This window comes from Aphidius gifuensis, linkage group LG1 (genome assembly GCF_014905175.1).
Source record: "Aphidius gifuensis isolate YNYX2018 linkage group LG1, ASM1490517v1, whole genome shotgun sequence".
NCBI classification, from domain to species: domain Eukaryota; kingdom Metazoa; phylum Arthropoda; class Insecta; order Hymenoptera; family Braconidae; genus Aphidius; species Aphidius gifuensis.
Window position 1 is genome coordinate 21,929,437 of NC_057788.1, and position 13,174 is coordinate 21,942,610.

The following is a 13,174-nucleotide window of genomic DNA, read 5'->3' on the forward strand; positions in this document are numbered from 1 at the left end:
AATAAACATTAACCATAACCTTAGAAAAAAAGTATGTTTATTAATTTTTTCATATTGTATGATATTGTGAGTGCATATCTTTTTGTATAATTTATATTTGAATGCACCAAGTCTAAACGATTCAATAGGACTACAAAAATTAGTAATTATGGCAAATGAAAAAATTGGATCACTTGAAGAGGAAGCACTTAAACGAAAGGAGAGACTAGCAGCATTGAAACAGAAAACTCAAGAAAGCAATCAAAATAATCAACAACAAAATGACACATTGCCCAAGTACGTAACATCTTTCTGACACCAAAAAATTTTTGTATTTTTAATTTTATCTCCGACAATCTAATTACAATTATTTGTTGTTTATTTACAGACCAAAGTTTAGAAGTTATAAGCCACAAGATGAAAGCTTAAAAGAGAATATTTTGGATGAAGCAAAACCAGGTGATATTATATCAGAAGTTCAAGAACAACTTGATGCATCAAAAACAAAATTTACTGTAGAAGAATTAGTAAGAAATTATTTTTAGTAATATTAAATATTAAGTAATTAATTTAAATAATAATGCTTTGTTATTGTTAAATCAACAGGAAATTGGTAATTTAGCACCTCGTAAACCAGACTGGGATTTAAAACGTAATGTTGCAAAAAAATTGGAAAAATTAGAAAGACGAACACAAAAATCAATTGCAGAACTTATCAGAAAAAGGCTAGAGCCAAATCAAGATGATCTTCCACAAATAACAGAATAAATCATTGTTAATTTAAAGAAAAATTTATATAATAATAATAAACAATAAAAAATATTTAATAACGCTAATCAACATCACAATTTTTTAATATATATTTAAAAATTATTAACAATTTTATTTTTTACATAATAACAACTTATTATTTATTATCACAAGGTGGCGTAAGTTAAAGATTTAATAATAAAAATAAAAAAAAAAAACAAATGTGTATTTGTTAAAAATGCAAATGAAAAAAATAATAATTTTAGCTTTGGCCCTTAGCAGCCCTTAGCAACCATATACCGATCAAATATATTGATTGAATATACTCGAGAATTTAGGTTTAATAATTCTTTTAATTTAGTTATTTGATAGTGAATCCAGTAAAATGATTAATACATCAGAAAATAGACAAATGCAAGAAGAAACTACTGACAAATCCGAAGACATATCTGATATGTCACAAGATGCTCAACAACGAAAACTAGCAAGATGTATTCGTATTCAAAAAAGATTATATGTTGAAAATGAGTAAGAACAAATAGATTTAAATAATAAATTTTTATAGGAATTATATTTATTGTTAGCAATTAATTTAAAATTAATTTTAATGAATAGACACAATGACATGGAAGATGAAGAAATTATTGTTGTTACTGAAACAGAAAAACAAATTAATGAAAGTGATGAATTGTTAGAAAAATTAATCATCGAAGGTGAAGAAATTGTAAGTATTATTATTAAATTAAATTAAATTAAATATTTATTAATTTTAATAGTGATACTTTAAATTGTCAGGTTTCAAATATTCGAGTTGCTAATGATGCACGTGAAAATCAAAGACGTGAAGATTTTATTGCTGTACGTAGTAATTTACTTGAACGATTGAAAAAAGAAGCTGAAATTTCAACAAAAAAATATCAAGAAATTGAAAAACAATGGTCATCAATACTTGAATTAAATGATCCACTTGACATTTATAATGAAATTGAATTGCAAAAAAATGAAAGATGCACAAAACTATTGGCCCAAAAAGATGTTATTATTGATGAATTAAAAAAAGAAATTAAAAATGCTGATGAAATTTTTCAACAAGATCAAAAACAACAGAGTGATGAAATTAATTTGTTGATTGAAAGAATTGATACTCAGGTAACAAATATATTTATTTTTAATGAGGATACTTATTATCAACTATAAAAAGGAATAATTATATTTTTTTTTTTTTTAGATCAACACAATTTCTAAAGCATATCGTCAAGAACTAATATTTATTGAGGATACATTAAAAAATGAACGAACTAATATTTTAAAAAATATCACCAAAGAGTGGAATGATTTATTTGAAAAAGGTCGTAATGAAGAAATGAAAGGAGTTGAAAAACGTCGTGAAATAATGAGTGATTATGAAAAACAAATGGATAATGTATTAACAGAAAATCAAGAACAATATAAATCTAGAAAAAAATATCTTGAAATTGAATGTCAAAATCTTCAACAAGAAGTACAAAATATGAAAGTATTATGTATGATGAATATTGAAAAATTAGATTACAGTTATGCTGTATTAAAACATCGTGAAGATGAAAATATAATTGTTAAAAATCAACAAAAAAAAAGAATAAATAAATTATATGATACAATGAATAGTTTAAAAAAATTACATTCAGATATGAAAATTAAAACAGATATTAAAATTGAAAAAATTCAAGAACAAGTATTAAAATCACAAAAAAATATACAACAATTAAAAGCTAAATCAAATTATTTTATAATTAATAATGATAAACAATTTATGCAAATTTGGGAAATGAATAAAAATATTGCAAATGATTTAGTAGAAGAAATATTAAATGCAGATAAAATAATACATGAAAAAATATTAGCTATTAATCCAGAACCTTGTGAAGAAGATATTTTTAAAAATGATTATTTTCCATTAAATCATGAGCCAATAAAATCTGAAGAAAAAAATACAGATAATTTAGAAAAGTTATCCAATTTAAAAATAATATCATCACAAGAAACAAAAGATCAAGATAAAAAATTATTGAATGATATGATTAAAAAAATATCTGATAAAACAAGCTTTTTAGTTGAAGATAAAACAAATGAATTGTTATTATCATATGGAGAATTAAATAAAATTATAATAAAACTTGATATTGTTTTTCAATCATTAAATATAACATCAATTGATCAAATAAATTTATTGATGGAATATTTTCTACCATATACATTTTGTCCAACATGTGATGAACTAATAAATAAACCCCCAACTCCTGAAAAATCTGAGGAATCAAAAATACTTACAAAGTGTCATGAAAATTTACCTGCTCGAACAAAACAATTGATTGATAATGTCCAAAAAATATTACCACATCAAATTGAAAATAATCAACTTGTTTTGATGACTGATAAAAATATTGAGCAAGTTAAAAATAAAGAATTCAATTGTTCTAAAGATCATGTTCTTGAAATTGAAACGAAACATGTCATAAAAGCTCTGAAGGAATTTATTGAAAAATATCATGAAGATATAAAACATGAAATACCACAAGATTATAAAAAACAAAATACTTCAAAGAATATTTCAGAAAAAGAAATTAATGAATATTGGAAAAAATATGAGAATATATTTACAGATGAAAAAATAAAACTTTGGGATGGTTTAGTGGATGGTTTACATATGTATCGTGGAATATTAAAAGAAAGACAAAAATTAATTAATGAAACTGAGTCATTGTATGAACAAAATTTGGAACTTTGTCGTCTTCTTGATACTTACAAAGATAAAGTAATTTAAATATACACTTTGTACTAAATTTAAACCAAAACAATCAATATAATTCTTTTTTTTTTTCATTAATATTTCAGCCAAAAACATGTGGCATTAAAAAAGCTCCAACTACAGCAGATAGTCAAAAATCATAAACAACACAATTGAAAAGAAAAAAAAAAAAAAAGAGATAATTAAAATGTAAAATACTTAATTTTCCTGACATAATAATACTTATAAATTTTTATTCAATTTAATTTTTTTTAATAATTAAAACATTAATTGCGTTACAGCTTATTGGTACTAATGAGCATTATGATTTATCAAGTATACTTGTAGTACCTCAACAATGATTATTATTATTAAATCCACCAGAAACAAAATGACCATGTAATGATGGTTTTTTATACATATTCATTCTGTCATCTGATCGCAATTTTTTTTGATACGGGAAGAATCTTTTTTTCCTACTTTTATTGTTATTTTTCTTGAGTCTTTGTACATGTCTTCTTGATACAGTATGCTGTAATAATATTTATTTACATTAAACAATAATTAAACTTTAAAAATTTAAAAACAAAAAAAATGATACTGACCACTTCATATTGAGCTTCAGAGTTGAACATTTTGTTGCATAATTCACAATTCAAAGTTATGATTCTGTTTGTTGTTCTGGGCATTAGTGGATTGTTTGATGAAGCAACTAGACTTGAGTCATCTTGTGAAAGCTCGTCATCATTCCAACCACCTGAGCATCAATGTGCAATCAAGACTATTTGTAACTAGTTTGTAATAATAATAAATCAGCTTAAGGCTACATTTATGGTGCAAAAATAAATGCTCATGGTCAAAATACTGATAAATAATAACACAAATAAACAAACAATCAATTTCTGAATTTTTTTTTAAATAATAAATACCAAACGTTTGTTTATTTTCTTTTTTTTTTTCAACAAAACAATAGATTACAGAAGCTCAAACAATAATAAAGCTTTACAAAATAATCATTAATGATAAATTTAAAAGTGCCTTTGATTTATCAACAAACAAACAAATAAATATATATATTTCTAAATTTATATAATATGAATACTTATTTTACATCAGTCTTTTCGATGAATAAATAAATAAATTTACTTGAAATTAATTTGAAAATAATTGAACAATAAACATAATCTACAAAAATAATAACAAGAAAAAAAAAAAATATATAAAACAAATACAACATTAACATAACAAATGTAATAACACATTAATAAATACTTGAACAGGTCAATCGTAGTGCAGCAAGTAATAATTACACAAATAGATGAAAAACAAATGTCAACATCATCAGCATACATGCGAATGTAAATAGAATCAAGCAGTAAATAAGTATCATGGAATTTTTTTCAACTAAATTATTTAAATAAATAATTCTTCTATCATCATCAACATTGAATTTTTGTAATGAAAGTTGTTCTTTTTTTAACTTTGGTTCACAATTCCTTGAATTACCTTTTGTTGCTTTTTTTTTATGTCGACTGCCTGAAAATAAATATGATAATACAAGATAAATTTAATTTTACCCAATTGTAGTTGTATTGATGATGAATAATTATATAAAAGTTACAAACCATTGAGATGTGTTTGTAACTGTTGAATTGAATTAACAGAAACATTGCAGACTCGACAATCAAGTGAATTTTTTTCTTCATTTTTTGTGAATGGAACAAAATTTTGTTCTTCCAATGAAGCCATGATCACTTTTGATCGCACCTGTAACAGTCAAATAATAAATTTATGACAAATAAATATTATTATTGTTTTATTATTATTATTATTATTAAAATAATTACTTGTTTAGCATGTCGTGAACCCTGCAAATGTGCAGCAAGAACAGTTTGACTGGTGAAAAATTGATTACAATCATTACAACGAACAAGTGCTTTATTTGTTGACAAAGATTCTATATTGTCAGCTTCTTTTATCACTGGATTTTTATGTGAAGCATCCATGATGGGATGATGTGTAGCAGTAGCCATCCTATTTATTTTTGGCACTTTTTAACATATAATATAACAAATCAAATAATTCAGTTGGAATAAATTTTTTTAATTTAATATTTGTATAAACAAAAAAACTACAAATAAATTAACAGTTATACTTGCTAAACTTGAATTTTCACTGAAAACTTTGGCACAAAAGAAAAAAAAAAAAAAGATTTCTAATGGAAAATAATATTATTTACTCCAACTTGCTCCAAGTTTATTCTTCTCCAATGAGAATTCAGAAAAAAAAAATAAATAAATAACAATAAGTATTGTGAATACATGCGCAAATTATTATTTGGCGATATATCGATATTTTTAATGAGCGATATATCGATAATTGTGTTTCCTTGACAACTTCATTTAACTTTTGATTTATTTCAATTTTTATTTATTTGTTTTATTTCAAAATTAAAAGAAAATTTACATGAAAATTAATTGATATATATTTTATTTGAATTTGTAAAAGTATTTTTAATTGGCAGGCTATGTAATTAAGGCTTCTTTCCACCACGTTCGGCATATTTAAGATGTAGAAAGACACCACTCAGTGTCATGCGCAAAAAACAAAATTTTATAAAGAAAAACTTGGAAAAACTTTTTTTTTTTTCGTATTTTCTTAGCAAAAAAAAAAAGCTGTTCCCTGCGCATGAAACTAGTACGCTAATATCCGAAATCCACTTGGAGCTTGTTGTTGCGTAAAGAAAAGCTCTCATTCAATTTATTTTGCTACATTTATTTATTTTCTATTTATATTTGATTGCTTTTAACCCTTAGTTTGCTTTTTTTATTACGTTATTTTTTATCTTTCAATTTGACGTTTTTTTTTAAATTATTTATTTCAAAACCAATCAATATAATTGCTGAGTTTTATTGCACAGAAAACTTGCAAGTCAACTCCCTCAATCCAAGGATAATGTTGCATATTTTAAATTATTCAAATAATATATTGAACTGACTTCTTGGACATAAATAATAATCCTACATTTTAAAATGAGCAATAATTTTGCCATCAGCCCATCACTGACGTTGTTGTTTTGGTGCAATAGTTGATAATTTCTTGCGAAAAAATTGTCATGCAAATATTCTTTTAGATAACTAGGTATTCTTATGTATCACTGAATACATAAGAAATTTTTTTTTTTTTGGGAAAGCATCAGAAAGCATATATGTTTTGATGTTTTATGTATGTAAGTCAGTGAACGAGAAGCGATATTACGTCACAGTCAATAAGTGTGCGTGAACTACGTCACTGCACAAAATGGCCGCTAAAAAAGATATACTCAATTCCCCTTGAACCCACTCCAATGTACAAACTGTCTTCATACACAAGCAGCCTGTTGGAAAATAAGTGGCCTAAATTGTAATTGCCCAAAATTGCCTTCAAATTACAATTCAACTTTTTTTCTCGTTCAAAGTTAACTGTATTGTTAAAAATTAAACACATTGTTAACAAACTTATCCATATAAACCCAAAATTAACATTAGGCTCAATTTTTTTTTTTCACCAATTATCCAATGATAACTTTGGTTGAGAAAAAAACATTGTAAATTAAACTGCTGAATTTGGAAATTAACAAAAAAAAAAAAAAGAGTGAACGTGTAAAAAAATAATAATGAATGATGACTCTACAAAATATTTTGAAATTAAAAATAATTATTATTAATACCTGTCTTGCAAAAAATATATTAGAATTTATATTTTTACTTAAAAAAATGAGCATTTAAATTTTACAGTTGAAAGAATTGAGCGTTAGATTATATAAAGTGAGTTGAGCACAACTCCAACAACAAAATAACACTTGGGCCAAATAATATTTATAGAGATAGTAGAAGCATGAATTAATTTTAATTAATTTCTCGTCGACCAGACACAATCACAAATTTTAATTTATTATTTTAATTATTCAACAACAACAACTGAAAATGATTTGCAATAATTCAATTATAATTTTAGCAATATATTTTTTTTAAACTCTTCAGCTTACAATAATTGTTGTAGAATAAATTGATCATAAAATGGATTTTATTGAACGATCATAACTAATTGATTTGTTTGATATAAATTTATTTTTATACTCATAATGAGATTGACATAGAATTTCGTTGTGCTATAATGAGTCTTATTTGAAATATAACTATAATTTTCATTCACTACTAAACTGTTTTTATTTATTGCAAACTCATTATTTAAATAAATAAAAAAATCAAACAGTCATCATATTGCTCGTTTAATTGGTAAAAAAAAAAAAAAAAATAGATATATTTATAAACATGTGAGAATATGAATAAACAAGAAATGTAAAAAATTAAATTTTAAATAATTCATAATCATAAAATGTAGAATCATCATAGGCAAACACATATAAAAACTGTTTTACGTACAATACAAAACAAATGTTTATAAATGCGTATAAATAAATGTATGTAAATTGTAAAATATGAAATAAAAAAATATAAAATAAACGTAAATAAATAAAAATATGTGTACGAATAAAACATCGATAAAACTGTAAAAATATCGCGGCTGCGTCGATTCCATACAATTTCATGGATCCAAATACAGAGGAGTGCTTGTATGTCGTGTTTCACGTCGTAGAAAGTTGAAGAGCCAGAGAGGGAAGGTTTTTAGCAAAAAGAAATAAATATATATATATATTCTGAAAAATATATACACAGTATAAAAAAAAGGAAATAAAAAAAATAAAAAATAAAAAATAATAAAAAAAAAAAAAAAAATTGAATAGAATGAGAACTACGGACTTGAAAAGAGATTCATAAAGAGATAGAGAGAGAGAGATGCATAAAATTGTAGTGGAAAGACTGAGAGTGAGAAGACTAGCGAGAAGAGCAGCTCGGGGGTTCGGGCTAGCTCGTTCGACCCGTTCGATCCCTTCTTCTTTACTTGGCCTTGCGTCGAATTCAACGCGCGAGAGATCCCCACCTCTATTTTTTTCAGTAACTAGCAACCGCCATACAGCAACGCTGTCAAAAACGTTTTATCCCCACTATTGAAAAATTTCAGCCACCTCCCCGGCGGGGATGCTGGATCGTGATCGCAACTCGCCTCAACGACTATGTAGACTCGTTTCTTGGCTAGTGTATTCCCCTACCACTATCAAAAATACGACTGGCTAGCGAGCCGCACTACGCTCCCGCCACGGTGACGTCACTTCGTGTAGTGTAGTGCAGTGAAGAGGAGCAAAGTTAGCTCCGTTTGTGTGTATGCCCCAAAGTTAATGAGTACTAAAGTTAAACTAGGGTGGAATTACTTATTTCAACGTAAATATATTTATTATTTATAGTTGGCAAAAAAACAAAAATAAATTTATATATATAAATATATAAATTAAAAATATCTAAATGCTTGTTTTATTGTTATACATTTAGTTGTTTTTATAATTATTATTTGTGATTCATTTATATATATAAAAAATTAAAAAAAAAATAAAGTGAGAACGTTACAACAGTGTTTGGTAGAATTTGTGAAATATTAAATTAAAAAAAAAAAGAAAAAGAGTTATACGTGTGTTAAATATATATATTCTACCTGGTGTGGATTAATAAACAGGCTTCAGCGTAACAAAATATTTGAAGAAAAAAAAAAAAAAAAAAAGAAAAAAAAGTTTGGCAAAAGGCCCGGAATAAAAGCAAACAAGAGTTGTCTCACTCTTTCTCCCACTGTCTCTCTCGCTCTCTCTCTCACACTCTCTCTCTACCATTGCCTCTCTTTTTATTCAGTGGTTTTAAAATTATGTTGATATAGTGATGTCCTCGTATAAGTAGTTATCTTTTTTTTTTTTTTTTAATTTTTTTTTCTTTTGGTGGAAACAAGGTAGATAAACAGCAATTGTTAAGAGGCATATATATATTTTTGTTTATTACAAGTGATGTTTGTCGAAATGGAACGTATTACTGGCGTGTGTCGTTATAGCCTCTTCATAATGTGACGTGGTGATTAGGATCTTTTAGATTAGTGATGTACCATGTGGCATTCAGCAACGATAATACTTGCTGTTGCCAGTGGTTTAATATTCAACGACACGTCGGCGGTTGAAGCGCTGTTTCATTGTGAGTGCTTAACCCTCGTACCATTTTCTTTGCGCTGCCACGACAGCCCCCGTAAACACGGGGTCACCATTTTCTTTGTATCAAAGTGATTAAGTGTGTATAATAAGCAGTGTGATTATACACACACACATATATATACATATATACATACATGTATATATGTATATATGCGTATATATATATGTATAATTTTATTTATATATATTCATTTAAGTGGTGTTGAAAAAAGAAGAAAAAAAAAAAGCTGTGAAATAATCACTAAAGTTTGATAATATAATTAAGTTTAAGAAATTAATTTTTACAAATTTGTGTGAATAATTATTTAAAAGTGTGTTCGTGCATAAGGATATAACACGATAGTTGCATTTTATTAAAAAAAAAAAAATAAATAATATTTTATATGAAATGATGATTATTATTATTGTTAAGTGAGTGAATTGTGTGTAGTGCTATAAAGCCCGCGAATTTAAGAGAAAAAAAAAATAAGAAAAAAAGTTTATACAAGTTGGTGTTTAAGTATATCATCAAGGAAATATTTGTTTTGTTTTGACGTTGTGTATCGTTGTACAGTGCCATCAAACGAAAACACAACATCCGATCCCAAATGAAGAGTTCGGAGCAAAATGGTTAGAGAGACACGTCATCTGTGGGTTGGAAATCTGCCGGAAAACATCCGAGAGGATCGAATAAGAGAGCATTTCAAACGGTTTGTTTAATTATTTTTTTTTTACATGTTTATTTGATTTTAAAATATTCATCAATTTGTTTTTTTTTGTTGATTATAATGATAATATTTTCATACACTTTTAAACAGCTAATAGTTGTATAAATAATTTTTGAAATTTTATCAAATATTCCCTATTTAAAATTCATGCTTTATATTATGTATTCACATTACTCCAAAATATAACTCAAGGGAGACGCCCCGAAAAAAAAAAAAAAACAACGATCAACTACACGCGATGCAGCTACTTAAATTGTTTAAAAATTAATTTTATGATTTTTAAAATTATTTACAGCATTAAAATTTGACCATATTTTCTCTCTCAGATGTTTCTAAAATCTTGAGATAAATAAATTGACTATGAATTAGTAAATAACAAAAAGAAAAAAAACAATTTTTATTATTTTGAATCAAATCTAAAACAACTAAAACTAATCTACATTTGATTAAAATTAAGACTTGAGTAATTATTCAAACATTGCCTCAGAGACTTGTGTGTATATGTTTTTCAATGAAACAAAAAAAAAAAAAAAAAAAACACAACTAAACCTTATAGTTATTTATTCTGCTAAAATCTAAATATAATATTTCAGTTGTTTATTATCAATGTCTATTGATAAATTTCATTAAAAAAAAATATATTATTATTATTTATCAATTATTATGTATTTAACTGTATAAATTATCTATTATTTCTTATTTATTCTCTTGTTTCTACATTGCAACATATAAATGTTGATTTTTTACTCTTTTCTTTTTCATCATTTCTTATTCTTTTATATATAATTTTTTTTATTCTATTTTTTTTACTCAGTCTTCTGCCTCGTAGCGTGAGCAGAAGCAGCAGTAATATACTATATAGCAAGCTTGGTCGTTTCTTTTTTTTTTTTTTTTTTTTTTTTATATCTTTTTTTTTCCCGAAGTAATAATAGCAGAGGACAGCCATTTTGAGCGCTCGGGGCGGCACGAAGTTATTGTTCAACAGTGTCACTCAACTTGCGGCTCCCAATTCTTTGATAAAAAAATTTATTCAGTAAACATAAAATTTTATATATGGATGGAGTTTTTAAAGATTTTATTTTTCATTATTAATTATATTTTTTATTAAATTATAATTAAAATAAATCTATTTTATATTTAATGATTATTATTGTTGTAATATTGCAAATATGGGTATGGCTGATGAGAGCGAAGTACGAAAGACTTGCCGATGAACTAGAAAAATATGGTTATAAAATTGTAATGTGGGGGCAAGAGAGAACTCTAACGGTGACACGAACCAGTGCAGCTCAACTTTGGGCTCTTTTTTTTTTCTTTTGATCAATCATAATGTTTTAACTGATTTATATATTTGATATTTCTTTTATTATATTCATTTGTGATAATTGAATTTTTTTTAATTTATTTAATTCAAAGTTTTTTTTTTTTTATTTTATAAATTATTACCATTTTTTATTTCATTTTATTTTTTTTTTTTTATTTCAATTTTTAAATTATTATTTTATGTTTGAGTTAGGTGTAAAAAATACATTCAGGTCGTTGAAAAACATTGAAAAATATAGACTGTAGAATTGAAAAAAAAAAAAAAAAAAAAAGCGTATATGCTTTAAAATTATATTTTTGTATCGAAAAAAAAACCTGATTTGATTTGAATATTTAATTTAGTTTAATTTTATATTAGTCATTGAAGAATTTCCTTGTTTTTTTTTCTCAGCGATATCTCTTATCTTGTCATTAAAAAAATATACAAAATATTCAGATTCATGAGTCAATAAAAGTTTATAAATTTTCTGTAATTATGAGAAAATATTATTTTATAGTATAATAATAATAATAATAATTATGACTCAGAGACGACGACAACAACAACAACAACAAGATTATATGCTAAGAATATTAATTAACATTTTTAAATATCAGCTAAAAAAATATTATTAACTATTTCTATCAAGACGACAATACAAAAATAAATTTTTATAAATATTTTATATCTTTTTTGTCTCTCAACAACATATTTATTATTCATTTTAAGTATTGAATTGATGATACAATAGTGACTGTGCCAGACTGTGTCTTTTCTCTGACGATTTGATGTCTCATGTGTCTCAAAATGGCGGATGGCACAGCCTTGCTATAGCATAACTATCAAATTATTCAAGTAAAAAAATATATATAAATATTTGTTTGCTAAAATTTGCATGACACACCCATTTTAAAGTAAAAATATTTTTTTTATTCCATAATACAATGGTAGGGGAATATAAAAACTGTTAAGGGAATGGTTTTTTTTTTTTTATGTGATTTTTTATATAATGGATTGTGTTAACCACATTAAAGTTGGTAAGTCACGTAAAATATTGTTCATGATATGGACAAAAGGTGTTTCAAATTCGTGTAGATGAGTTTACTTATCGAAGGAAAGGTTATGGCTTGTTGATGATGGCTAGGAAAACTGGTCTATGTTTCGAACTACGTTTCGACTCTGACCCTGCGCCTCACTATCAACTCATCATCACCATCATCATCATACCCTTTCCTGTGATTCGTTTTCTCATCCACACACGGTTCGGGAATCCATCCACCTCTCGCATTTATATTACGAAATATATACCAATTCCCCACTTCTTTTTCACAATTTTATATAAATTTTTATTTCTACAGCCAGTAAAAGTTTGCCTGTATATCTCATTTTATTTCATACTCGTAATACTTGATGCGCATTGTACTTTGAACTATCAAATTGCTAAATTGGTTTTTTTTTCCATCTAAATATAATAATTATTTTCAAACATTTGTTGATAATTAAAATTATATATAATTATAAAGTATGATATAAGTTGAAGA

The 13,174-nt window shown here is 25.5% G+C and overlaps 4 protein-coding genes across 5 annotated transcripts in view; 3 read left to right on the plus strand and 1 right to left on the minus strand.

The window, feature by feature from the left end:
• The first annotated feature begins 8 nt into the window (after nucleotides 1-8).
• LOC122852561 (coiled-coil domain-containing protein 12) lies at nucleotides 9-814 on the plus strand. Its single transcript, XM_044152444.1, has 3 exons — nucleotides 9-276; nucleotides 368-506; nucleotides 586-814. The coding sequence occupies exons 1-3, from the start codon at nucleotides 149-151 to the stop codon at nucleotides 745-747; spliced, it is 429 nt and encodes a 142-aa protein (XP_044008379.1). The 5' UTR covers nucleotides 9-148; the 3' UTR covers nucleotides 748-814.
• A 181-nt stretch (nucleotides 815-995) lies between these two features.
• On the plus strand, nucleotides 996-3,705 carry LOC122852208 (dynein regulatory complex protein 1). The gene is made up of 5 exons (XM_044151861.1): nucleotides 996-1,257; nucleotides 1,345-1,453; nucleotides 1,525-1,878; nucleotides 1,958-3,523; nucleotides 3,604-3,705. The coding sequence occupies exons 1-5, from the start codon at nucleotides 1,115-1,117 to the stop codon at nucleotides 3,658-3,660; spliced, it is 2,229 nt and encodes a 742-aa protein (XP_044007796.1). The 5' UTR covers nucleotides 996-1,114; the 3' UTR covers nucleotides 3,661-3,705.
• Nucleotides 3,706-3,727: 22 nt separating this feature from the next.
• On the minus strand, nucleotides 3,728-6,074 carry LOC122852503 (zinc finger protein 385B-like). 2 transcript variants are annotated; one of them, XM_044152371.1, is made up of 6 exons: nucleotides 5,652-5,840; nucleotides 5,344-5,546; nucleotides 5,122-5,263; nucleotides 5,003-5,032; nucleotides 4,102-4,253; nucleotides 3,728-4,028 (listed from the first exon to the last, which is right to left on the minus strand). In XM_044152371.1, coding segments are annotated over exons 1-6 (708 nt in total). In that variant the 5' UTR covers nucleotides 5,653-5,840; the 3' UTR covers nucleotides 3,728-3,848. The 2 variants fall into 2 exon arrangements, with proteins under 2 accessions (XP_044008306.1, XP_044008315.1); XM_044152380.1 differs by having other exon boundaries at nucleotides 5,344-6,074.
• Nucleotides 6,075-6,674: 600 nt separating this feature from the next.
• The window catches only part of LOC122852051 (protein split ends-like), a 36,612-nt gene continuing 30,112 nt past the window's right edge, over nucleotides 6,675-13,174 (plus strand). Inside the window, exon 1 of the mRNA XM_044151616.1 lies at nucleotides 6,675-10,312. Within this exon, the coding sequence (XP_044007551.1) occupies nucleotides 10,230-10,312 (83 nt within the window). The 5' untranslated portion in view covers nucleotides 6,675-10,229. The remainder of the gene's footprint in view (nucleotides 10,313-13,174) is intronic.